The sequence below is a fragment of the Corvus hawaiiensis genome, chromosome 5 (assembly GCF_020740725.1).
Source record: "Corvus hawaiiensis isolate bCorHaw1 chromosome 5, bCorHaw1.pri.cur, whole genome shotgun sequence".
Lineage (NCBI taxonomy): Eukaryota > Metazoa > Chordata > Aves > Passeriformes > Corvidae > Corvus > Corvus hawaiiensis.
Window position 1 is genome coordinate 23,389,005 of NC_063217.1, and position 27,670 is coordinate 23,416,674.

General features: G+C 39.9%; 1 protein-coding gene across 2 annotated transcripts in view; it reads left to right on the top strand.

The window, feature by feature from the left end:
* The first annotated feature begins 1,631 nt into the window (after positions 1-1,631).
* PGM2 (phosphoglucomutase 2) overlaps positions 1,632-27,670 on the top strand; it is a 42,026-nt gene continuing 15,987 nt past the window's right edge. The window contains exon 1 of one of the 2 annotated variants that reach the window (XM_048304716.1): positions 1,632-1,745. In XM_048304716.1, the coding sequence (XP_048160673.1) occupies positions 1,731-1,745 (15 nt within the window). In that variant the 5' untranslated portion in view covers positions 1,632-1,730. Of the gene's footprint in view, positions 1,746-23,774; positions 23,927-27,670 lie in introns of those variants that run through there. The other variant, XM_048304715.1, reaches the window with a different exon arrangement.

Sequence of the window (27,670 nt, forward strand, 5' to 3'; positions counted from 1 at the left end):
CGGGGCAGCGTGTCCTGAAGGGCCCGGGGCGGGCTGAGGTGACTTCCTGACGCGTTTGCTTGGCATTGATCGCGTGTCACAATGGCTCCCGAGCACCTGGGGTGCAGTGCCACCCTCATGGAGTTGCCCACGGGGGAGCCTCTCACCCAGACAGGTTTGGGTGTGTCTCCCGTGACACCAGTGGGTTTCAGCTGTGGCCAGCGAAGGCTCCTCTGCCACTGCTGCTCCAGTGGCCGTGCTCACCGTGCTGGTGGCTTCTTCGCTGCCAGGGCGTAGCATGGCTCAAGGGCTGAGGATGTATGGCAGAACAATTGCTCTGCACCAGCATGGAGCCCGTTATCAGAGCTGCATCGAAGCTGCTTATTGTAAGGGCAGGGCAGTGCACCTGCCTCAAGGAGCCATATAAGGGCCCTGTGGAAATTGTTGCCACCATTGCAGCATTAACACCAGGACACACAAGTGTTTGGAAACTAAATGTGGCCCTGTATTCACTGCCCCTTAGCATGTGGGGGCGTTGCTTGCACTCACTCTGTTACCTCTTCCTGTCCACTAGGCCTCAAATTCATGCTTTCTTCCTTAAATCTTCACTGCTAAACTCCGGCTTAGTTTTATACTCCAGTAAACTAACTTCCATGCTTAGACCTTGGCCTACTTTGTATTTCACCAACCACAGTTGGACTTTTCTATTGACACAGCATAAAACTAAAGACTTACTCTTGTACCAAGGCAGAGGCAACTATAGCTTCCCAGTACTTCCAAATACAATACTCTAAATTATTCTAATCTAAATAATTTATTTACTTGCTTTTACTGATTTTGAATACCTAAGGTAAACACCACTCATTTAAGATACAGTTTTGCAATAATTATAAAGACAGATACTTTTTTGAATGCATTTTTTCATCTGGTACCAACATCGTGTGCAGAAATACCATTATCAGCCCCTAACTAGACCTATCCACAGGTAGAGTCAGAATACCAGACTGCCAGCTTCCTGTTTGGGACAATCACCCCAGTTGGTATCTCCTCCCCTCATTATGCCCCAGTCTCCTTTTCTAGTAAAAAAAGTATGCAGAAAATTATGTTCTCAAATATAGTACATCAGTACCATTTCTGCACTTGACAAAAATAAAGTGTTCTGAAAATAATGAAAGTTTTAACCTTTTTCCTCTGTGCTTGACTGTCAGCTCTATTCATGGTACTAACTACAGCCACTATTTTTTATACTATTTTTTTTTCAAGGACACAAGTATTAAAAGATTAGGGTGATTCAGTATCTGAGATGTTTATAGCTGGAAATACCTCTTCTCAGTCAAGTAGATAACCAAGAACATGAAAACTCAGATGTCTTCTTACTGCTTGGTGGGAGACTTATCTGTTTATTAACCAAACAAATGAGGAACTAGCAGAACTGTCCTTTTCAACAGAATAGGAAGTCAAGCAGCAGGACACAGGGTTCTTTGCACTTACAAAAACAATTCTTTCTTCCTCTTGGGTTTTCTACAGAAAGTACTGCTGCTCACTTGAGTTGCATCTGCTCTCTTAAATTTTTATTTACTCTTTTTGAGGGTATGGTTCTGTGTCAACTGCTCTCAGTGTCACAAAGGTGACAGACTTGGAGAGAGAGACAATCCTCATTTTCTTTTGAGTGAAGTGCTGCACTGCAGATCCCAATTCAAAGGAAATGGCAAAATGCAGCAGGATTACTGAACCATATCTGCCTCCATGAAATGAGCTCTCCAAAGGTAGACTTTAACTCGATCTCCCTCTGACTTCAGAAAGAAAGACTGTACTTTTTATTTTTTTTTCCTTTTAAGATTAGAGAACTAATCTGAGTTTACGAGCAGGGAATTGGCACTATTTCTGCGGCAGTAGCTTCCTGCCCTTCTTCATCCACTGAAACCAACACCCCTGAGCACAGGGAAACTATCAAATTAGCTTTGCTACTAGAAGATCTGTGAAACCACCTGCTGTGCCAGCTCTGTGGGGGAGGGTACAGGCTGAGACCACCTGTCAGCTTTTATGAAAAATAATAAATCTCACTCAAAACATTAGAAAATTTCTTTAACGGTCAGTTCAACTAAGTTGCAATAAGGTTTAATTGGTGGCCCAATCTATGTCAGTTATTTCCTCATGCTTTCTAGAATGTATCTTCGGTTTGTTACTATTACTAGAAAACACAATCAGTTAGGAAACATGTAAACAGGTTTTCTATAGCAAACTAGTCAATAAATTTTCTTTAATTAGTATTTGGCTCTACTAATTCTTGAAACTTCATCTCCAAGCTAAATTCCAGTGTTGACTTTTTTTGTTGGAAGACTTTTTCTGGATTTCATTTTTGTTGGTAATAATGCCTGAACAGACCAGACAACTAACTGTCCTCATTTCTAAGAGTTACAGAAAGAATAAATATTGGCAGAGGTAAGTAGAAGACAGACGCATCTTAAGTAACATGGTCTTAAACATCAAAACAAAGAAAGTGACACTGGAAATCTCACATCATCAAGCCCTTTTATGTGACTTAATGAGATACTTTATACTGAATTAGCAGGATGCTAATTTCACAATTAATTATATATACATAGTTACATATTAAAACAGATCTATTTCAAGTATGCACAAATACCTCAGTGTAAAACTAATCCATGCTAGTGCTAGTAAAATGTGAATATTTGAAATTCCCTTTGAAACTCAAATTATACGTATTCCCACATAACTTAATTGCTCAGTTTTATTAGTAGAATCACAGTTAAGATTGTTTTCTAAGCATCTTTTCTACAAGAATTCTTTGTATGTATTATATATATATTCAAGGCAAAAATACTTCCAAAACATTTTAAAGCTTCATCCAAATGCCAACAGTATTTAAAACACTTATATACATCAAAGAAGCACTCTTTGGGAGTGGTAACTCACCTGACAGTGGTTTACTTTACAGATCAGAATGAGCAAAATAGTAATGTAGAAATGTTAAAAAAAAAAACTTCAGGAGCTGGGATGATAAGGAAGAAGCAAAATAATTTGATGAGAAGATACTGGGTAGTTATAAAACTCAAGTTTAATTATTGCTTTTCTTACAGACTTTTGTTTTATATATTCATAAGCTCAATTTCTCCTTCATAAAAAGCAATTATCAATCTCTGTAGGACTGACACCTTCCTAGTATGTGTGTCTACAGTCTGAAAACAAGAAAACCTTGTATATTTGTTTGTGGAAAATTATATATTAAAAAATAAAATAAAATTCATAGACCTAGATAGTATAACCTGCCTTGGTGTTCCGTGTTTGGCTGTGTGGTACTTAGCTGCCTAGTGGAATTAAACCACAACATTTGGAAACAGTACCTCTGACTCAAAGGAGATATATTCATCAAACCATTAGTGATAGAAAAATGGTTAAGAACATTCCCAGCAAACTATATAAATGCTTCCTAATTAGTTCTTTCCACTTTGCCCAGCAAGCAGCTGTTTCTCAATACAAAAGTTAAAGCATTGCTGAAAGGTATTGCCTAGACCAGGGCAACCTGGTCTAGTGGAAGGTGTGTGTTCTCTGCCCATGGCAGGGGGGTTGGAACTGTAAGATCTTTAAGGTCCCTTCCAGCCCAAGATTCTGTGATTGTATGATTCTTAGACACAAACAAAAACAAAACAAAACAAAACAAAACAAAACAAAAAAAAAAAAAAAAAAAAAAAAAACCCTAAATGTAACAGAGCTGTAAAGATTCAGTTCTTTGTTAAAATTCCAAACTCTATACTCAAAAAATTGCCCAGTATTACAATACTTCAGCCTTCAGGTTGAGAAAGCATCAGTAGAGAAAATAAGCTATATGGGTAGTATATTTCTGGAAGAAATCTCTCTCTCCTGCTTACTCTCTCAATCTCCCTGTATCTTTCATAACACTGTCCTTCTAATGCAATAATCATTTTTCTTCCAGGACTTCGTAAGCAGGAATTCAGTTTCAGTTTTATTTGTACATGTGTAAGGTCAGGGGTCAGGTGGCTGCCACCTTTCAGGGAAATAGTTTAACCACTAGATTTTTGGTTTGGGAAGGACTGTCTTCCCTTTGTTTGTAATGAGTTCCACTGATGAGGATAAAATCTGTTTCTCTGGTCTGGAGAGAATAAAATAACTGGACTTGGTTCTACTTGCCAGAGAAGAAGAGAGTAAGGTTATTGATGCTGTCCCAAGGACAGAGCCAATACTTTACAATCATTTGCATGTGGATTGAAAAAAACTGTTGGAAACCAGAATTGGAGCCTAGCACACCCCTACAGGATGCAGTTATAGCAGTTGTGGCAGGGTATAAAGAGGGAAGTGGTGCAATTAGTTTTAATTCTTCAAACTGTTGTGGTTGCCATTACATCTCCTGAGATGCCAGTTCCTGTTGCTATTCAATAGGTGTTCCCCAGGAATGCCTCGTAGATAGAGCTTTCCTCAGGGGACTAAAGGAGAATATTGGTATTCTGGATGCTAACCAGGTTTAGGCATGATAAGCTATTAACTTGGTCCTAAGCTTCAAACCAAGTATGTCTTCAGTGCCTTGGGAGACTTTAAAGCTTATGCTATGGCTCTTAGGAAGCTCAGGTGCTTCCTAAATTAATCAACAGCTTTGGGTTTTAGTGGAATATAAGGAGTTGCAAGTTATTAGATCAGTTCTTTGGAACATAGAGGAAAGAGAGGATCTTGAGCATCTTCTGAGTTTGACAAGGGGATCACAAGAAAACAACAAAGTGCATCCTAGGCTGAAAGGAGTTGTGAAAGAAGACTAGTGGTTTTGTGGAGTGTGTGGAGTGTGTAGAGTGTGGAGAACCATATTATGAATAAACAATATACACAGGGGCTTGCTTGGAGGTAGAGGCAGAAACTGAAGTAGCACAAAGTTGATCAAGTCCCTACAGATGACAGCTTTTTCCTGGGTTTTATGCTGGCACATTTGTTAAAGAATTTATCACACAATAGTTAGCAAGTAAAAATCAGCATGTACATACTATATTAATATTTTATATTGTGATGCTTAAGTAAATTAAAAGTGAAACAAAAGTCTACAATGATGAAGTCAAAATCCACTGGTTCCTATTTCCCATTCATACATTATTATTAATTAATCTGATGGAGTTTGAATTTGTCATAGCTGGACAAGTACTCACTGAGGAATTCAATGATAGTACTGGGGTTGGAAAACTGAAGAAAGCTCAGTAGTATTGTGTGCAGCGACAAAGCATGAAGGGATTGGCTTCATTAGTGGCCTTATTACAAAGAGCACATTCACAGCTCCGCATGCCTGAAGCTATAGATGTACATACTAAAGGAAATCTGGAAGTATTCTATTAATATTTTGATTCAACTCTAATAATTTTGGCAATATTGATAAATGGAAGTAAGAAAGTAACTGGGGAAGATTGCTTTTGCACTTCTGCAAACAGGGAAGCAGAAGGGATGCCTGGAGACATGTGGAAGCCTGGAACCATTTCTTGGTTCTTCAGTGACTTTGCATGGCTGTGTAAAGCAGGGCAGAAAGTACTTGTGAGTGGAGTCACTCCGCATCTTCTGCCCAGGTCAGACTGGCAGTGTGTGTTGCATTGCAGATGTTTTCCACTCCCCAGAGCTAGTAAAAAGATCAGTGCAAATTAAAAATCTTGGCTATTCTAATTAACCAAATCCTGTTGATTTGTTTTATCTAGCCAGTTTGAAGATCCGTGTTTTCCTCCTCTTCTCTATCCCGGTTCCTGTTAAGGAAAACAGAATTTCTAATTGAAAGTTGAATTTCAAGTTAAAATGCTCAAAACTTCTGATACAATTTGAAGTAAATCTCCTTAGCTTCTGAACTTTGGTCATCAATAACAAACTGCCTATCCTGCAAGAAGATAGTAGTAAATTTATTTCAAAAGGAGAGTAACAAATTATTTTGTAAAATATAAATATTAATCAAGTTTCCATGTAATAATTCTGGAGTGACTCTATCCAAATACAACAAAGACATTTGCTCTTTGCTAAAAATGGACTGCTTGGCAGTCTTTTCTTGCTTTTTTATAGATCAAACCTTATAAAGAAGTCCTCTGTCTCCAACTGTCTCTAGCACCATATGAGAGATAGCAGTTAAATCACTATAAGAAGTGATTAGTCATGGCAAATATGCTTACCATGGACTCTTTAAAAATTAGCTTTGTACTGCTTTTGCTCCCTTATGATTTCTTGGAACTGTTTGTCTCATTGGTGTTTTTTTAATGTATAAAAAGCTAATGTTAAACCAATTGCATTTTGGTTATTTTTCCATACTGGTCTGACATAAGAGTAAAAAAAAGGTAGCCAAATAGCAATAACTTGTGCAGATTATGCCACATCCACCTTTATTAAATAACCTGCTGAAGATTGTATTCGTAACAAAAACCAGTCTAGGAGAATGCAATGACAGTAAACTAGCAAGGAGATATGGAATAAATACATGTTTGGCATTCCCATCTCAAGATTTATGGTCCTAGTCTGTCAGCAGCATTTACACTTAGCTCTACGCTGCCTAGACACTTTCTCAGTCTTCAGTTCAGAAGCTGCTTTCTTGTTCTTCATCACTCATAAGTAGTATTCTCCAGAAAATTTAGAATCTACTTCTAGGAATTATGAACTAGGCAAAAAAAAGGATGTAGACCTCCAAGAGACCTCAAGCAGAGGATTTAAGTGCTTCAGTTATTATGCTGGAGGCTCACTTACTCATAACAAGTCTTGCTTTAATTCGAGCATGCTGGCTGTGCAGGTGGAATAGCACATTCCTTGAAAATAATACTGAGGCTGAAACTATCACAGTAAAATAAAAGCCACACTACTGCAGTAACAGTTCCTCATACATTTACAGAGGATGAAGGTCAGGAAAGTGATCTGTTAGCCTGATATGATTAAACTTCTCATGGTGGTTGACCAAACTATTAGCTACAACATTTAATCTCCTTAAGCATGAATATATAATGTAGGTAAAAGCCCAGAGCCAAGTACATGATCAGTAAATTACAGTTTAAAGCCTTAGTATGGACAGCCTTTATTTCCTCCAAGATTTCAGAAGAACACTCTGCTTTATGCAAATATGACTCACCAAGTTTGCATGCAAGTTCGGTTTAAAACTCAGTGATGAACAGATCTGTTGAGATAAACCTCAAATCTTGTTAGACCTGTTTATTTCCACTGCTTTTGATATGAAACTCTTTATATAAGAAGCCACAAACAGACTGAAATGCTGTAGGAGAGGGAAAAGATTTGATTTGAATTCCAGTTTACTGTTTTCACAACAGTGTTTCTATTTATATGTATAATCTGTGGTAGGTCACCGGTTCTTTAGAGACAGAGAATACTTTAAAGCAGTTGTACACAAATAAATGTAGAAAAATATAAAAGCTTGAATTCAGTAAGGTATAAAGTAGACATGGCTGAATAGATGCTTATTAAATGTGACATGCTAAGTTCTATTTGGGGATTTCGTAAAATAATGTGAATATTGGAAATTTCTGCTGCTTCTTATCTTGCCTTCTCTGAGCCCAATGAACAGTAATCTTCAGACCAAGGTAACATCTTGCAGTTCTTTTTCTCTGGAAGACACAAAATAGTTTATTGACAAGAATTGAGTGAAATCATAGCTGATTTCTCATGCACAGTGTTTTCATTATACTGACCAGACTTTGTTGGATAAACTACCTGAGAATGTGGATCTGAAGCACAGTTGATTCAGGAGTTAATTCAGTTTTGAAGCCTGAGAGGGAATCAAAGAATAGATGGAGGCAGGAGAGGCAGGTGGACAAGAGTCTAGGGAAAAGTCAATGGTAGGAGAAGCTTCTTAAAGCTGGTCAGGAAATAATATTCCCTGACGGTGAGGACTTACAAGATTTGGACAGTTTTTCTTTTTCATTTAAGGACAAAGCTGAGATCTGAACCATGATTAAACCAGAATATTTTTTGCTTTAACAGCTCATTAACATTAACAGTGTTTGTGACAGCTTTAAAAAGGTAAAATATATAATTCTGAGAAGTCCCAGTTCTCCAAGGAATGTATATCTATAGATTAATCATCTATTTTGTTTACTTTAAATTGATTAGAGTTTTCACTGAGGACAGAAAAAACTATAATCAGGAAACAAGTAGTGCCAAAGGCCAGCAGGAATGGTCAGAGTCACCTGGGGAGAAGTATAAGGCTCCACAAACAAAATGGACTCCAGCGCTGTTTTTTGAAGAGGATCTTCAGCAATAAGAAAAAATCCTGGTGCCTCTCACTGAGCATCACAAATCTGGTCCTGCCCTGGTTAAATTAATACTAGTTTAGAGCTCACCTATCTTTAGTGTCATACTTCCAAAAACTACAATAATTAACTTTAATACAAACTGCACTTAAACAATAATTTTGTTACCAGACAGCAGTGTGCTTTTTTTAAAAAGAAACAAGCAGGTTGTGTTCTCAAACAATAGGAGATAAAGGAGCTGCTGATCTTCCATGTTTTGTGTGGAGCATATGGTCTGGTTAATTGTCCTGGTTACCCTGCTGTATCACCTACTCTTGCTGTAGGATTTGAGACAAATATCTTTTACAGGATTTTAATAGGTATGTGTGATAATTTAATTAATATTAAAGTCATCTTGCAGATGAATAGATTTTTTTGGTTAGGATGTGCCCATGCATATCAAGTCTTAGCAAGTTACGTTTTCTTTCCTAGGGTGGTGGGAGGGGAGGGCAAGAGTGAATAATAAATTTAATTAAAATATATTATTTCAGATATTTTCAAACTGTTTATTAAATGCACTCAACCTTGTTGCAGTATAGTAAAAGAAAAAACATTCTGCAGGAGGTGAGAACAGGCTCCCATGTTTGCAGAGGGAGGAGACGTTTTAATCAAAAAGCCCAGTGTAATCCTTCTTTTCAGATGTTCACAAGTTGTTTGATTTCCTTCTGGAACTAAAAGGACATAAATCCATCGGTCCTGCTTTGTTAAACAGAGTCTTAGTCAAAGGGTTGTGAAAGCTGAGGTTTTCTGCTGTTTCTCAACTGTGGATGCTGTTCTGCTTTGTACAACCAGACAAATCTTTAGAGCAGCAGGAACTATAGTCAGCAGTACCTTTTGTCCTAATCACAAGGATATAGAGTAATCATCTTCTTTTGCTGCTACCACAATGATTATTTGAAAATCTTTAATACTTCACACAGTGTCTAAGTCTCAAAACATTACATAGTTTGATGATATAACACATTGCCAGAATACGGAGTTTCAGTATTCTGGGAGAACATAGCAAATGATGGTCTACTGGGAAAGAAGATAAAAAACTCCTCCACAGTTTATCATTCATTTTGCCTTACTAATAGTTTCAATGAAATATTTAACTTTATGCTAAGTTAAATGTATCCTATAAAGTGTTTTTGCTTTACATTTTAAGGAAAAACCCCAATATATATATATATAGGATATAAACAAATCAGTTTCTTCCTGACCGAGTATTTTCTAATGGAAATGGGGGCAGGAATGAAAATGTGCAAGGAGAACTGTGTTATAACCAGCCTAGGTTTGCAAAGCATTATCTCAGAATAGTGCAAATAATAATACATTAAGATGAGGACAGACTTATAAAGGATATTTTTTGTATGAATCACTATGTACACCAACCACTAACCTGCAATAATCATAACCTTAATAATCATTTTTCCAGGAGCAGTGTGTAACCCAGACTTCCTCAGGAGAGTCATTGCCTAAAGTTATATTAGAACCTAGATTGAGATAATACATCTCTCTGTATTACCTGTATGATATATATATCTCTATCATATGTATAATGTGTAATATATTATAGAGAGATATTTTCACCTCGAATTATGTTAGGTAAAAAGATTAGTCAGTTACTTCATAGGAAATATATAGGCAGTATACTGTACAAGAGATTTTTTCCTAAGGATTCATTTGACCTTTATTCAGCCTCCTAAAGTAAACACCTAAATTATTCCATAGCATCCCTCAAGAGTGTTAAGTCAACAAAAGGCTTTGTGTCTCCAAATATTTGCTTCTAGTGTTAGCACAGTACAAATAGTAGCCATAATCAGGAATTCGACCTGATGTTTATAAAATGTAACCTTGTCTCAGCTATTGAGATCCTCTGATAAAGGTAAGGTCTTGCTGAATATTTTCACATTCCTTGAGTTCAAAATGTTTTGACTGAAAAGAATGCAAAGGCTTTTTTTTCCAATGGTGTTTGTCCCTACACCACTCTAACTAAACAGTGCAAGCCAGATAGAAACAGTTCTGCTGTATAAGGTCAGATCCTTCACTTAATCTTCTACTGCAAGGAACTCTGACAAGAGTATCTTCCTCCCCTTTAAAATATGAAATACCCTTTTTCAAAACAGAAATCCAACTCACATAGTGCTGTAAGTTCCACTGTGAGAAAAAAGCCATCACATACTAACAGTCTGTACACTTAGTGTGGGTACTTCATGCTGCTTCCCTCTCAGCTGTTCCTTCTGCCTTTCTGCCAGAACAGTTGTCAGAAGGAGCAGGAGGAGGAACAGCCCCTTGGACAGCTCAGAGTAACTGCTGTATCAGATGAAGAGATGTTAGTGGACTGGCATTTGCCACAGATTCACATTTGTGGTTAAACACAGTGCAGCTTTTTACTCTGCCTTTCATGCAATTTATAATTGAAAAGCAGCTGAAGTCTAGCAGAAGACTAAGCCATAGTTTGAATAACAGTTTGCTCTTAGGAGACAAATTATACCGATAAATTTTACTGATTCATGTGGGACCAGTGAAAGGGCTGGAAAAAAAACCAGAGGTGTGATGAGAACAGTAGGGAGGGGAGCAAGAGCTGATTAATTGGCACACTGTCAGTGTCATCATTGCTAAAGCTGGTGTGGAAACAACATTACAGTGTGTTTGAGAGGATCCATGAGAATAGGTGACAACAAAACTTGGGAGTGATTGAGTGAAATCAGGGTTTTTTTGAAGCAAAATATTCCGCTTCAGCAAAGGTGGAGAGATGCTGACTGCATGCTTGTCTCTTCATTGAATCCCTAAGTGGTTTAGGTTTGTGACTTTTGAAAGGGTCAGCCAAAGCTTTGACTCTTTCAGAGGACATCTGACTGATCTACTTTCTAGTCACAAAGTCCACAGCTACTTCTGGAGTTAGGCAGCACATAAATAAGGCTTGGTATCTAGATCAGTTCAGCTGAGCATTGCAGAGCAAGGAGCTCTGCATCTTAAAATAGGAACACAGATCTATTTTAACAGCTGCAAAGGTTACCAGCTCCAATATAGTCACACCAAGAACTTGTGGTTGAATCATCTGAGGAAACATTGGCATATGATCCTTGCCTGTCACACAGATAGCTGCTTACAAGTCTTTTCAAGTAAGAGATAGTAGTATTTTCGGGTTAATTTAGGATGGTGGATATGGTGGGAAGAGGGATTACTTCTGCTTCTTTGTGCATTGTTGAGTTATCCCTCCCCTGTTTTACAGATAAGTAAAGCTTATGTTGCTGGTTGTTTCTGTCTTCCAAGGGCTGTAATATTTCCAGTGAATGATTAACAGAAAGCCCATGTATAGTGAATCATTCTCTGGAGAACTGCCCTACTGACATCTGGGATTTTGTGTCATTCAGTCCTCACTTTTTCCCTACCTCTTCTTCTTTTTTCTGACTTTTGTAGGTTTATACCAGTCTGTCTGGTCAAATGTCTATACCTGGAAATACTCCAAATAATGATGCAGAAGGGTTTCTCTGTTTGCTAGTTTGTTTTATGGTCAATATATTCTCTTTTCTTTGACAGTTAACAGTTCTCCATGTGTTTAACAGTTATGTTGACATTGTATTTGGTGCTTCAGTGCTGGCTGACCTATTGAGAGCCTCTAAGCCATCACAGCAACACAGGAGGATCCTAAATAGCTCCAAAGTCTTACAGTAAATGTGAAATGCAAAACATGGCTTACTGTTTCCCTGGGGACCCTCTGTCAGATAAATAAGTTACTTCACTAGAATCTAGCTAGTAAACTTTAATTTCCTGGAAGCACAGACAACACAAGGCAAGGTTTAGTTTCAGGTCACTTCTGACTCAGGGAGGAAAGAAGGCTTTTTTGTTTGGAGGCCTCTCTTTTATTCATTACCTTGCAAAGTTAGTTTTAACTGGAATTCTCACAGGACTTCAGATACGTGTGCTTTGCTATCTTCCATGTTTGTATCACCTTCACATCAGAATAAGCTTCTAAGCCAAGAGCTGCCACATTAAATTAGCTTGTCTAGAGCTCCAATTGCAATTTTACTGTCATTAATAGGAAACAAAATGAAGATATTTCAGGTATCTTCAGAGGTGTGATGGCTCTCAGCTAATCTAAGACTGAACTTTGTCTTCAATGTAAATCTTGACCAATCAAGAAAAATCTCTACATTTATTCCGGAAAAACATGATCAAAAAATGTTACCTGATTCTCGTCTTCAGTACATAAAAGCATAGAGAATGAAAAATATGATAACTTGTAATATTATACTAAAATTTAAAATTGCTCAGAAGTCCTGGAAGTCAAAACTCTGGACCTGGAGTACTGGAAGAAACTTGCACATTTTGATGACTCTTTATATTCTGTCTATCTATATTATAAAAAAATTTTAGCTGTGCTGCAAACTTACTATGCTGTTTTATGCTTTCTGTTTGTCCTGTACTACAGTACTGTCTTGGTTTGAAAGACAGGTGTCTGCTAAGGAAGGCAGAAGCCTCCCTTGAAGTGGCAGATGTAACCCCTTTCCCTCCGAGTTACTATAATTTTGAAATCAAGGGCCTTTAGGCAAAGATGTGGGAAATAGGAATAACAGTTCTTTACTATATATATATATATATATATATGTATATAACCAGTCAAACAAAACAGCAATAACTATGGCAGTAACAGCAAACAATCACAAACCCAGTGCCAGCCTTCTCGGCTGTCAGGCCCTTTCCCCTCGGGTGCAGTTCCGCTCGCAGCCGGCAGGGGCGCTGGCGGCTCCCGGTGAGCAGGGCAGGTGCGATGGTTCCCCCGCGGCTGCAGGGGGCGCTCCGGAGCGAGCTCGGGGAGCACGCGGCACCAGTGCCCTGGGATCCCGGGAAGGGATGGAACAAAGGCTTCACAAACCCCAGACGGCTGGCCCCAGTGTCCGGCTAGACCTTCGGGAACAGCAGGCTGGAACGGCAGGCTGGAGCGGCAGGCTGGAGCGGCAGGGATGAGCCCAAATCCCGGGTGGCAGACGCGATGTATCCAAGCGGGGAACTCGCCGGAGGTCCAGGCAGGCAGGGCGAGCACGGCTACAACGCAGAGAAGGCTCCAATCAGCGGCGGGGGCAGGGCCGCCACAGCCCGGCCCCCAGCAGGGCAGGGAAGGTGGGCCGGGGGTCCTGGGATCTTTCTCCGCAGAAAGAAAAACGGCCGAAAAGAACCAGGCTCCTCTCCCCGAGAATGCTGAGAGCAAACTGCCCCCACACCCAGCTGAAAACAAAGGAGTAGCCAGGCCCGCCCCACCCTCCTCTTTTGTCTTTCTTAAGTACAGCCATTTGTCCCCTAGCAACATGCATATGGGAGAAAATTCCTTTAACAGGAAAAAAACTAGGACTAAACTAAAACCCCAACAAGTACCTTAAGAAAAATCACTACACCTTTGTACAGACCAGTGTGATTATATTTTATCTCTTCAGTCTTGTGGATAGCCTAATGGTGTGTTATCTTTATTGTTGGTAAGAAGGTAGCATCTTCATATTACCACTGTACCAAAATGTCTTTCTTGGGAAAGGGGAGAGGCAGAGTGCAGTTTGCTGTTTAAAATAAAATAAAATAACATAAAAAATGGAAAGAAGTGAGGAAGTGATAATACTAGTAATTACAACATGTTCTTGCTAAAACTGTACCCTAAAGAATGCTTAGGTGTAAACTTCTGCTTCTGGCAGAGTAGCACAGAGGAAAGTCTCAGCAAGAAGCATTCTCAGACATAATGAAGAGAAATATGTACATCTGCTAATATTTAGGCTCCTGGATGAAAGGGAGCAATATGAGGGAGAACTTTACCTCAGAATCAGGATCCCTTTTGAAGTGCTATTTTTAAATATATTGACTTTGAGAGATAACAGGCAGAAAAATAAATCAAAAAATGCAGATCTCTAGGGAGGGAAGAAAAGTGATGCATTGGTCATGCTGTAGTTAGAACAGCTGCTGCTATCCAATGTCTAATTATGTTACTTAATTTTGAGGGGAGGAAACTTTGCTGCTGTATGAATAAGCAAGGTTTGCCCTTAAATACCTTTCTGTCTATGAGGTGATTGACAGTTGAGGCCCATAGGTGTTCATCCAGACCAAACAGACTATGGAACAAGGCAACTGACTCTCTGAACAGCCTCAAACAATCTGCACCCTTGCACACATGCCTAGAAGTGATGTTTACATATTCCACAGCACTCACTGAATTTCTGTTCCTTAGGCTTCTTGTTTAAAAGATCGCAAACCTAATTTTAGAAGATAGCAAAACACACAGTCTTTTTACTGTTAGATTGCTATGCATAAGACTTTTAGTGCCATATAACTCTGCTGTTATTTGCTGTATAAAATGCTACTAACAGTAGTAAAAATTCCTCATATGATATAAGGGGGAGGGAGGTAAATAAAAGCATATGTGCCCCCAAAATTTATGTCCCACACATTTGGAAATATGCTGTGAAAACTTCAGCTACTGCATGATTCAAAATTTGTAGCATGGGAAACTGAGTGACTTGTGTCTGTGTGTGTATTTACGTGCTTTGATTATAAAGCTTGAGCTGAATGCTCTGTTTAATCATTTCAACTACTAAGTTAGTGCATTCAGTAAGTTTTGCTGACAGTTTATCTGGCACATGACTGAGCTCACACATTACTGTGTCTGTGGTATGAAAAAGATGTGCAGAAATATCTTACACAAAGATGTAAATGATTGTCTGTGCCTGCACAGCATGCTTGCCCACAGTGGCAATGAGTCAATATGTATTAGCTATATATGGGATTTATTCTTCCAGTTAACTTCATACTTATTAATCTCTAAATTTATAAGATAGATTATTGCTTTAAAGCAAGTCTTTATAGAAAAGTATAATCTTGTCTTATTGACACTGAATTGTTTGAGAATTCTTTAATGGTGTTTTTGTCAGGAAGACTTTGTTCCAGCAAATATTTACATCTACACAGGAAATTGTACAGTTTCCTCTACGATGACATTGTATTACAATACAGGCAGTATATACTAATAAAGTAATGCTAGAGTACTGAAATACCAAGATTCAGAATGTATGTTACAGCTTTATCATTCAGTATAGTCCTTTCATTAGCTGGCTCTTACAGAAACTTTGCTCTCTCTCTTGTCATTGGTGCACAACACCTAGAGGTCATCCACCAAAGAGGGTTTGAGTGGCAGTTTTAAGTCTGTCTACAAGTCACCAGATTTGGGCTCTTCCATGTTACTGAGTGAACAGGCTGTAGTGCCACCAAGCCATCCTGGCCTCTTGGCTGACTACCAAAGTGGCAATAAATGCCTTCTCAGGGAGAGATGGCTTGGGTCATCTGAGATTAATGAAAGCATTAAATTTGTGCCCACAACTATCAACTATATAAAACTGCTTGGTTTATGTTTCTTACTATGGTGATTCTGTCTCTTCCTAACTAAGAGCCTTCTCACTTGAAAAACACTTTTCTCTTTTTTCTGATGATGATGCATCTTCTAGTGGAAAGTTAATACTGCTTCAGACCCAGACAGATATTCTAAAGAAAAATCTGTTTTAAACACAATTAGGAATGGAAAGATAGTCCTTCAGAATGGATAATATTGCTCCATTTGCAGAGCTTGTACAGAAGGGTTTCTGCAGTGCTGGTTTTGTACCACATTATCCATGTCAAATTTTCCTAAGATGTTTTGAACTTCAGGCTTGTCAAGAATTATACTCAGGCTTCTTCTTTTCCTGATATCCATCTCCATCTGCAAGAACCTTTCTGTATATTGAGTGTTTTCCTTCCTCAAGAGTAAAGCTTTTGTACACTTTTTTTTTCTTTAAACTCATCTCTTTTAAGGTTTGGTTACCATATGATCCAAAGCATTACACCAGGAACTATCAATTCCTAATATAGCTCTAATTATATGATGCTCGTACATCCCTGGACAAAGTCAAATGTCTGTTACGGTTATCAGGTAATTGTGCTAGAGGGGGAAAACATTATTAATTGCTTGTTTGCAAAGAGATAATTACTCTTGGTGGTGTTATGAAGCTGTTATTATTGTAAGAAAGAAACTGTACTTTAAATCAAACATGTTCAAACCTTTTCAGCGCATTTTTATTCTAGAAGATGGGGTAAAATTGCAAGGCATTATACTACTACTTATTTTAATCATGTATCTTTGCCATCTTGCCATGAAAAACAAGCATCCTATGACTAACCTATCACCTACAAAGTATGAACAAGCAGGAAGTAACTTTGAGTATTTGGCAAGTAAACCAAGAATAAAAATGAACATAATTATGCTAATCAGAAAGCAAATCTTGAAACAATTTCTAAAGCAGTGAAGGCATCAAGCCAAATACCTAGAGTAATATTTGCATTTACCAAGCAAGCACATGACACCAGAAAAAATTTATTAACACAGGAATGGTTACAGAAGCAAATTGTTCTCAGAGGTGGCAACATTAATGCCTTTCAACAATTTGGCCAGGGAATGTAGAAAGAAAAAGAAACCCCTTAGGCCCGTAGTGAAGTTTCACAGTCTTTACCAATATGTATTACTATGGTGATTTACTTAAGTTTTCTATATATTAACAATAGGACTTCAGAAAGTAAAATGTAATTGAATGCAACTTAAAGTTTTATGCAAAACTGTATATGAGAAAGATGGTAGTTTTCTCAATGCATGGCACTCCTGTTATGTTCTCAGTATTTCTTTTCATTTCTTGATACTGGAACGCTCTGGAAACAGGAATATTGTAGCAGCACAGGAGTGCAGATATTTTTTATTCACTGACATTCGTTTTCGATTGTCTAAATCAAAAGACAAGGAGAGGAAACTCCTGCCCCAAATTACGGGAAGACTAACACTACATTATCAAACAGTTGTTATCTGGCAGAAACGTGGGGAATTTTTTGTAAGGCGGTACCCGTGGACGCAGCTCCGGCTCAGCTTAGAGCAGATGACCTCGGTGGTTATTCCTGCTGTGACCGCGAGAGGGCAGCCCGTGCCCATTAAATCATTGCATGAAACCCGAACTCAGCTTTGGAAGAACTTGGGGTTTTTAATTCTTCTGCTTCATTTTAATTAAAGCTTTGTGAAGTTTAAAAATGAAGCTGTTTAAAAAGCGTACTGTAGTGCAATGTCCAAGTTGTTTGAGGTCATTTTAAAACCTGCTGTACAAATTTCTCAATATAACCTTTCATTTAGTTCTTGTATGGTTTCAGTAAGATACGCTTTATCTCCTCTACCAAAAGTAAATAATCTTCATTAACAAGATGCTACATCTTTTAAGTCGGTTCCTTAATTGCAGATTTTTTTAATTTATTCAGGAAAAATAAGGTAGGGCATTTAGTGTTACCTTCTTAGAGCAGCTAACAGAAATGTGCCACTACTGACTTTTCATGTTTTAGATACTCTTTCCTCCATCAATAGGACATCAGATAAATCTGTCAGTAAAACCCCTGTTTCAACTTCAGTGGTGTAAACTATGGAGTGTAGCTGTATATTATAAAAGCATACTGTGCCAGTTTTTTTAAAGCAACCGCCTTTCCCCTTTGATATTGGTATCATGCCTCTCAGCCATGCATTTACAAGCCTGAGCCTTCAATGGGAAGTGCTGCAGGTTCCACACTTTTGAGAAACAGCTTACTTGGAAGTCTAAAGTTGGATTTAGAAGCTTAACATTTTTGGGAAACTTGTCTATAGTCTTCATAACTTATTGTTGTTAAGGCAAATATATATCCAGTGTATTTATGCTGCAACCAGTTTAGATTTTTTTACTTCTACTCTGTATAACTAATCCTGGTTAAGGAAAGCTTTCCTTAACTTAGGGTGAGAGAGCTGTCACAATCCCTCTCGATCCCATTTCTGTAACAGGCAGCACGGTGTTACTCAAATCAAGTTGTAGACCTGGTAAGTCTGCCTAGGTATCCAGAAAATTACCTAGGGAGAGAAAGAAGTTTAATTATAACAAAACTGAATTACATATATAAAAATAATGTACCCCGCTTACTTCTTTCATAAAGGAATTGGGCCAAAATAAACTATGCATTTTACTCTTGAATTCCATGAAACCATAACATCAAATGTTTCTTTTTTGTCAGAGCATAATTTGAATCATTTGCACAAGGGACGAGTTCAAGATCATGTATTTATTAGTCAGACTAATTTTATTTTTCACTTCAGCTTGCTTTTCTGGTCTTTAAATGTGAAGCAACATCTAAGAGAAGGGCAGCGGTCCAAAATATACTTGAAAAGAACTGGCATTAGCTCTGACTTTGTCCTATCTGTTGAACAAACAGAAGTTAATTCATCCTTGAACCTAGAAACTGGATGCATTCTAGAATTAGACAGAAAAAGCATGTTTTACTAGTTCTGCTGCCACAGGATCCAAGATCTGCCTGCCTACCAGAGATCAGGCATCTATGCCAAACAGTGGAAATTATAAAAGATTTTCAGTTGTGAACAAGAAGCTTACAATAAACAATGGAGAAATAATTTCCAAGAGGAAATGTAAAATAATCCAACACATCCTTGGGTTAGCTGGTGGACAACAGAAGTGGAGAACAAATACTAAAATTCAAGCCAGGAATACAATATCCACCACATCCTTCCTTTTCTTCCCCCGCTTCCCCTCCCCTCTCATCAGATTACAAGAACAGTGCTTTATTTAAGACAACATCCTCTTCTGAGCCTGTATGTGCTTTTTGAAATGTGCTATGTGCACCACTGTTTCCCAGGCAATCTGTGCTGTAGAATCAAAGCTTTTTTCTGTCCTGTTCCCTAATAGTATTTCAAATTAGTGATGAAAGTGAAAACTAATAAAATACCTTTAAATTTTCAGACTGCTTAAAGTAGTGGAGCTAAGACAAGTATGCAGTTTAAGCTCTGAAAATCTAAAACTAACTTTAACTTGTTATCAGTAATATCCTATAATCCTTAGTCCTTTTATTTCTGTAGGTACCACAAATAGCAATTGTTATGTCCCAGTTAGCTGCAAATGGAGAATGATCGTGCACTAAAAGCATACTGAAAATGGGGGAGCCGGGTAGAAGAGTTTAAATGTAGTATCTGTACATACAACAAGAAAATATCACTGGTTGTGTATTACAGCTGGTGAGGGGTCAGTAGCTCTGACCGAGGAAGCTGTGACCGGTCCGGAGAGATGGTCCCAAAAGGAATCGCCTTCCCAAGGCCCGGTGTCTTCCCTCAGCTGCTGGCAGGAGGGCCCATGCAGAAGCTGTCAGCTCTTTAGTGATTGTCAGCTCGTGATTCCAGCTCAGCTCTGCAGGGCAGCCTCCAGGCCAAGCCAGACCAGGGAGAGAGACGAGAGGCTCGAGTAGCTGGTTCCGCACGAAGGCAGCTTTATTATCCGTACTCCAGCAAAGGGAAGCTACGCGCGAGCATCTCTGTCTCGCAAGGGCAGAGGGCTGGCTTTTATAGGGATACAGGGGGGTGGGTGCCAGGGGGTAAAGGCCAGTGGGTTACAAGGGATCTGCATAGGGTCTCCTAAAGGATTGTGGGTCTGTCTTTTCTCGCCGTGACCACAGAAGTGGTTGTTTTTCCAGGGAGTCCTGCTGGCCGGTTGAGCAGTCTCCTTACCTCAGCAGACATCCCTCCAGGGCATGGGCTGGGCATACCCCACAGTTGTGATATTCACTTTCTGTTAACATTTCACAAATTTTCTCTGCAGCATTATCACAATAATGCAGAAGTCAGCAATGAAAAATTTAGGTTCCTTGTCAGAACACACATCATCTCCTGTATTACAGAATATATCAACATCTCAGATTCACAGTGGCTAAGGTTGGAGAAGACCTCTGGAGGTCATTTGATCAAACTTCGCTGCTCAAGACCCACTTGCCCAAAACCATGTCCAGATGGCTTTTACATATTTACAAGGATGAAGACTCCAAACCCTCCTTAAGCAACCTGTGTCAGTGCTCAGTCACCATCACAGTGAAAAAGTATTTCCTAATGTTCACCTGGAACCTCCTCTGTTTCAGTGTGTGTCTCTTGTCCTGTCAGTGAGCACCCTAAAAAGAGCCTGGCTCCATCCTATTTGCATCCTCCCTTCAGGTATTTATATACTTTGGTAAAATCCCTCTGTACAACATATAATTGCAGACAACATAAAATTCAAAACTTGACTGAAGATATTGATGAGCACCACTGATGCATTCATTGCTCTTCCCATCTGCAAGTTAAATAAAGCAATTTGGTGCTGTGGTGTTATGGCTAAAGCCTAACACAGCTAACAGACAAATGCCATTTAGTTCATACTTGGTGCGAAAAGCCTGTGCAGTTGCAGCCACACTGAGCCCAAGTTCTACCATTCAATATTCATCTGAAACTTTTCACTTCAGTAACTGTAGGTCGAGAGAGGTGCTTTAGGTACCCCACAAAGTACACCACTCTGAAATGCTAGCATTAATTTGAATTTAGTAATGATTCCACCTGTTTTGAACAAGATTCAATTAAATTTAGGCACAGTATTTAAAGCTCCCAAAAAAGAGTATAAAGTCAGCAAATTCCTTGGTTTATTCATTGGGTTTTTTAAGTTTTATTTTGTCAATTTCAGTTGGGTTTGGTAACAGCTGGAGGAAAAAAAATAGGAAAAACCCTTCATCCTTTGTGTCTCAGTTTTATCTGATTTTTGACATGTAGTCAACCAACTTTTCTCCAACTCAGTATCCAGGGCTTCTTGTGAAATACTGCTGGGTTTAGAATTCTTTCTTGGAAATTCGCTTTTTGGAAAGAATCACTAGGAAGGATTCAATTTTAAATTATGTGGGAATTTAAAATCATTTACAGTGTATTGTGCTCATGAAAAACTGTGTTGATTACAGCAGCAAGTGCAGACAGCAGGAAGAGTTAGGGTTAGGGTTGGGTAAGGGTTGGGTTAGGGTTAGGGTGTAAGTATTAGTGGGTTAGGGGTTAGGTTCAAGTTTGGGTTTAGGCTTAGGGTTGGGTTAGGGTTAGGATTTTGTTAGGGTTCGGGTTACAGATGGGTTAGGGTTAGGGTTAGGTTTGGGTTTAGGTTTAGGGTTAGGGTTTTTTAGCATTAGGGTTAGGGTTTTGTCTAGGATTAGGGTTAGGTTTATGGTTAGGGGTTATGTTATCTTTAGGGTTAGGTTTTGGGTTAGGGTTAGGGTTAGCATTAGGGCTTTGGTTTCTGGTTAGGGTTTTAGTTACAGTTAAGGGTTAGTGTTAGGGTTTTATTTACAGTTAAGGGTTAGGGTTAGGGTTTTGGTTTAGGTTTAGGGGTTTTGTTAGACTTACGTATATGTATTACAGTTAGGGTATAGTTAGGGTTGGGGGCTAGGTTTAAGGTTAGGTTTTGTTTCTAGGCTTAGGGTTAGGGCTATGATTAGCTTTAGGGTTAGGGTTAGGTCACATTTATGATTATTTTTAGGTTTTGTGGTACGGCAGCAATTGCGTATTCTTTGCTTTTTAGCCTTTTGTAGTGTCTTTAGATCCTGAATTTTTCAGGACTGGGGCACTTTGTACGTGTCATGGTTCTGGCCACTCTGTTCAGATCAGTCCCTGAAGGTACTAGGCAAGAAGTTTGCAAGGTGTGAGACAGCTGAGCTTACACTGTAATGTATCCTGAGAACCATTTTTGTCTATCCTGAAAAAAACATGCTTGATTTATAGTCAGCCTCAGGCATTTGGTAGAAGGACGATGTGTTCTATGAATCTGTCACCTCCTTCAGCTGAGTCAGTGGCAATTCTTTATTATGGCCCTTTACAAAGTCAGCCTTTTAGGGCCTGTATCATTCTTCACATTCTTCACACAAGCAAATCTTGGTTTTTTTTCCTGTGGTTACTTCTCTCCTCCCTTTGAGCAGTATGTTGAAGTTCAATTACATTTCAACAAGGCCAGCCCCTTCCTCATTTACCTCATCCTCTAAACTTGGGGAAAAATGGAATGCTCCAATTGCTCCCATTGAAGCACTGTTGGAAAGTGCCTGGATAGGTATATCCCTTACAAGAGTTCAGATTACAGACTTGGCACCACTGGCAAATTACTCTGCTCCTCCTGTATGGCACTTTCACAGTGACCTCGCATTTCTCAGCAGCCTCAGAACACCTGCAATACATGCTCTGCATCTGTACCACTCTCAGGGATCTTCCCCTACCTTAGCCTGTACTGCAGAGCTAAATAGGGAAATCCCAGTCACTCCTTATAGATCTCCCTGCAGATGTGCCTTACTTGGTCTAGCTTAGCTGCAGACAGAGGCTGATAAAATGTACAGAATGCCTTACCCCTGAAGCTCCAGAGCAATCGGACTGCTGTTTCCATTAATACTTTGGGAAGTTGATGCCAGAAATCTTGTTAGGAAAGAAAGAGGGTTCAGTGTTCTCTGGACTAGATGTTTGCCCAAAAAGTTGTAAGAAACCAACCTGGTTGAAGTGTCTTATCATGGCATCTTCAGGGGATTCCAGTCAAAACACAAGCTAAGTTATAGGAACTATTTAGACAGAGCAGCATCTTGGCTGCTCAGGCTTCTCTCAAAGACACTATTATAAGCTATAATAATTGTTCAATCAAAGATATATTAACCTGTTCTTTAGTTCTGGCTGAAGGAACACAGTCAATTTTCCTGAGTGAAATTCAGTTACCTTTTTTTTTTTTTTTTTTTAATTTCGCATTTGAGGTCAGATTTGTGTTCAGCCATAGAGGTGCAGAGGCCAGAGGAGCTGGGTTAAATGACCATTATCAAAATGATAGGAAAACCGATGATTCCAAAAGCAGCCACACAACATAATTTTTGTCTGATTTTCTTATTCTTTGGTTCCACTGATCTTTCATCTTAGAGTTTTTTCAAAAGGGTATCCTAACAATTATTTTACTGATCAGTAGTGAGTATCAGGATGTGTATTAACATTCTTGCAAGTGATGTGTAGCATTTCTCTTGTTCACATGCATTCTAGTAATGTACTAATAAACTTTGAAAAGTTTTCAAATATCTGTACAAGTCATTATTTCTATGAAAATTTATCAGAAAATCATAGAACTTTTTGGGTTAGAAAGGACCTTAAGTATCATCTAGTTGTAATTTTTATCCCAAATCAAAGTGCTCCCGAGCTCATCCTTCATTTATCTTGAGTTTGAAAAAAGGAATCTCAGTCGCCTTTGTCCAGTGCCCGTGGAAAGTGACACGTCTAACAACAGCGCTACTTTCTTCCGCCAACCATGCTGCGGAGAAGGCGGCTGTGCAGTTCACCGCATTTTCCCGCTGTTATTTGGGAATGCTCCTCCTCCGCCCGGCGCAGTGCGGGGGCCGGGGCCAGGGGCCGCCCGGGTCTCTCCCCGGGGCTGCCCCGGGCCGGCAGCCGCAGCCCCGCCGGGGGCTGTGCACTCGCCTTCGCCTCGGGCAGGGCCACTGGCGGCTAAGCAGCCCCCGCCACACCTCTGGCGCTGAATGACAACATTCCAAGCGAGGACCCCGACCGCGGCCCCGCGGGCGGGCGGGACGGAGGCGGGGCCGCCCTACCCGGCCGTGGCCCCAGCCCCGACCCTGACCCCGGCCAGGGCAGGCGGGCGGGGCGGAGGTGGGGCGGTCCGGCGGGCGGAGCGGAGCGGCCGCGCTCCGGAAGAGGGAAGGAGCAGAGCGGCGGAGGCTCGGGTGGCAGCGCGATGGCAGCGCGGGGCTCCGCGGGAGATGCTGCGCTCCGCCGCGCGGCCGAACAGTGGCTGCTCTGGGATAAGGTGAGGGGCGGCGGCTCCGGCCAGGCAGGGGCTCGGTGGGGGGTGGTGGGGGCGCAGGCTGGAGAAGGGTCAGGAGGCACGGGGTGACGCCCGGCTATTGCGTTGTGCCGGTTTGGGGTGCGGTACAAGCACCTGTTTGCTCCTTTGGCTCTGCTTTCAGAGCTCTCTGACAAAGGGGTGCTCTCCTTCCACCCCTCCGTCCATCCCCTCCCGCCCCGCCGAGCGGCCGGGGTAGGTGGGGCTGCGGGGCCGCCCTCTGCTGCCGCCCCCACCGGGTGCCGCGGCTCCGTCACCTGCCGCAGCAGCCGCCGCTTTCATTTAGAAACCCCCTCGGCTGGTCTCTCCGTCTGCCTTTTAGCTGTACTGGCTTTTTCAAAAGGGCCTGTATTGTTCCGAACCGCTTCAGTCGCAGGGCAGTTGATAGACTTAAGTTATTAAAGACCAGCGTACATTGCTGTGTTACCTGTCTCTCAGTGTTAAAAACCTCCTGGTACCTTCACATTTTTGTTTACTGAAATGTTGATTCCAAAAGACGTGGGCTCACTTCAAAAACACTAGGAAATCCAGAAGCTGTCAGTCCTGGCTTTTTCCGGTGCAACCCAGTGCTTTGTGATCTTCACTGTTTGTAAAATAGCTCCTGAATCTTCAGTATTTTCTGGGTTTGTATTTTTTCTCCCTTTTTCTGCTATTGCTTAGGAGTATTTAGCATGTATTATTTCCTTTCCTGTTGAGACTTTGTCTTCAGTTTTGGTCTTGATAGCACTATATGCAGAAGTAAAATCTTCCGTGTGTTTCTGTTTTCCACATATCTAAAGAAATATCTTGCCATAGTGGTGTGCTGGAAATGCTCATGTAGTCGCTTGCTGCTGCAAATCCCACTGAGATGCAGGCCTCTGTTGGCGTATTTGGTTTGCATTTTTTATGTCCCTATTCACATAATTTTTTCATTTGGGCTTGTTGGAACACACTGGCCATTGCCACCTTCAGTCACTAATGGGACTCCCCTGGGCTCAGCACTCTACAGTGCTCTCTAAGTTTAGTGCAGCACACATACCTGTTTGGTAAGGCCTCTTCTGCTTATTTCAAAAATATCAGTGGAAACTTATAATAATTATTTTTTTAGTATTCTTTCCAGGTTCTGAAGGACATCATTAGAAGCACCTCAAACTTGTTGGGATTCTTCATTAAAGGTCATTCAGCTGTTTCACTGACCAGTTACCCAAGCTCTGGTTTTATTAATGATAGAGCAGTGCCAAAGTAGTTCTCTTTTCAGAAGTGCTAATGCATCACATCAAATGACAATGAGCTTTTGCATTTTTTTTCCCCAGTTTAATTGGTTTTGAGAAAACAGTTTGGTTTTAAAGAGCCTCTTATTTGCATAACTTCCCTGACCAGAATTAGTTATATTCCTGTCTTCTGTGTAATAATTTACTTTTCAACTGGTTATTCTGATTATTTTGTTAAACCCTCTGAAAATCTAATGCAGAATCCCTTATAGCATCTTTACTTTTGAAAGTTTAGCCCTCTGTGAACACTTGCATCTTTGACTCAGTCATAATTGACCAGTGTGCAATACCCATTGCTGATTGCTCAAAAACGATGAGGTATTTTAATTTCTCAGGGAGCTGTTACATGCTTGTATTGAGCAATAGAGGAGTCAGATATAACCCTTGTCCATTTACTCTGATATAAAAAAAAAGGTTCCTTTTTGCCATGCAGAGATAGGTTAATATTTAATGATGATAAGCCCCATGTTTCTTACAAAATAATCGTTTGCAAGAGCAAGCCCTTATGGCTGATGGTGGTCCTGCTGACCTAACTGGAAGTTCCTACCTACATGACAATTACTGTGGTTGTTACCAGGCTGTTTGCATCACTCTGTTCATTACAGTAATAGCATATTTTTCTTTCTTCCTATTATCAGTCATAGAATTGTGAAGGGAAGGTAGTTTCTGGTTTTAGTAAAAATAAAATCTGTTTAGTCAGAAGTTTTTCCTCTACTCTAAAACCTTGTGGAGACTCCGCTACTGTTGATACCTCTTTGGGCCTTCCTGTAGTGTAGATTAAAGTAAATAACTCGAGCGTTACCAGGTGATGTTCAAGCTAATTGCTCTAGTGGATATTAACTTGGTATTAAATCACCTGTCACTGTATTCACAGAAAATGGTACTCACATCTGGTTTAATTTGAGAGTAGAAAAAGCATAACCTGAGAGATTCAATGAGAAAGGAAATAACCAGCACTTCATCCTTCAGATACAGTGTGATCCCTCTTTGGTAGAGATGCTGTGAAGAGTTTGTTTAAGCAGGAAAAAAAGCCAAAACCAAGATTATTTTTTTACTTAGCTGTATACAATGGCATCGTAACATTCTCCACCGAAAAAAAAAAAAAAAAAATAGGCAGATTCTTAGGAGAATATAGCCGTAAAAAATTATAAAAGTAGTTCTGGAAAAATCCTTCTGCCATATTGAACAGACTTGGCCTGGTTTTTACCATTGCTTGGTGTGGGGTGGAGGCAGGCAGTGGGGAACAGCCCAAACAACTAAATCAACGCAATCAAGTTTTCTTTAGCAAACTATATGAACTGAAGCTCTTAAGACTTGGGCAGCCACCTGGACATGTACATTTAACCAGACTTAAAAAACTGGAGGATCCTCTAGTTTCACAGTAGATCCCAAACCTGGGAAATTCCCCTAACAACAACAAACAAAAAACTCCTTGGCTGTGAGAGCTGCAGGATGCTTCTGGTGTCCTTCTGCATTGGCATTACAGCTTCTAGTCTGTCAAACACCTGTAGAAATGTGTGTACTATCTACCTGAAAACATGCCCATTTCAGTATTAAGAGATGACTCGTGCACAAAGCTCCTGCAGGGGAATGAAGAGGTGACTAGGCACTGTACAAAACTGGATGCAAATAGTGTCATTCCGGCTTTACCTATGAGTCAGAGGCCTGATGTTAAAGCAAAAACCTGACATCAACTTTTAAACAGCCTAAACTCAGAATAGTTATGCTGCCCTATATATTCTATAACAACATAGAATTATATTTATTCTTGTAGAGTATAATTACTCAATAATAATAGATAATTGTGTCAAGCCACCTACAAGGAAATGTCAGTTACCATATTCTTGGACTGGTAAATTGGTAATTTGTGCACTGGAAATCAGTAGTTCTGGGGTACCTAATTGTTTATTGCACTCAAGAAGTCAGTTTTCTTTTTTTAAAAATTCTTTAGTTTATTCTGCATTCTGCAGTTTGCTCATTAGCACCAGAGGCTTTTAGCTTTTTAAGTATTTATTTAAACGATGTTGTTTGTCCTGCGGCAGTGGGTGCACAGGTCAGTGGTTAGGGCATCCTGACTCTGGTCTCAGTTTGATGTGCAGAATGCTTATACCTTTGTGTGGAAACTTGCTCACATGCCTACTATTCTATGTGTTCTGCAGCATTTTCTGAAGCTGCAGAAGATACCTGGGTTTACATTTAATTTTTTTTATTCCTTTTTGCCTGATATGCTTTCCCTTGCTGTAAGCATACCTAGGTCATCCAGGAAATAGTAAAGTCTGTGACTTTTATGAGGTCATTTGATTGCCTAGAAATCAAAGTTTGTGTCCCTTTGGAAATAATAGTCTTTGTACTCCAGAGTAAAGTGTGTGTGTGTACTCAAGCAGTGAGTAACATGCGGCCTCTCCAGATAATCCTGTTGTCAGGGGTCTGCCACCTGCCATCTGTCCTCTTGGCTATC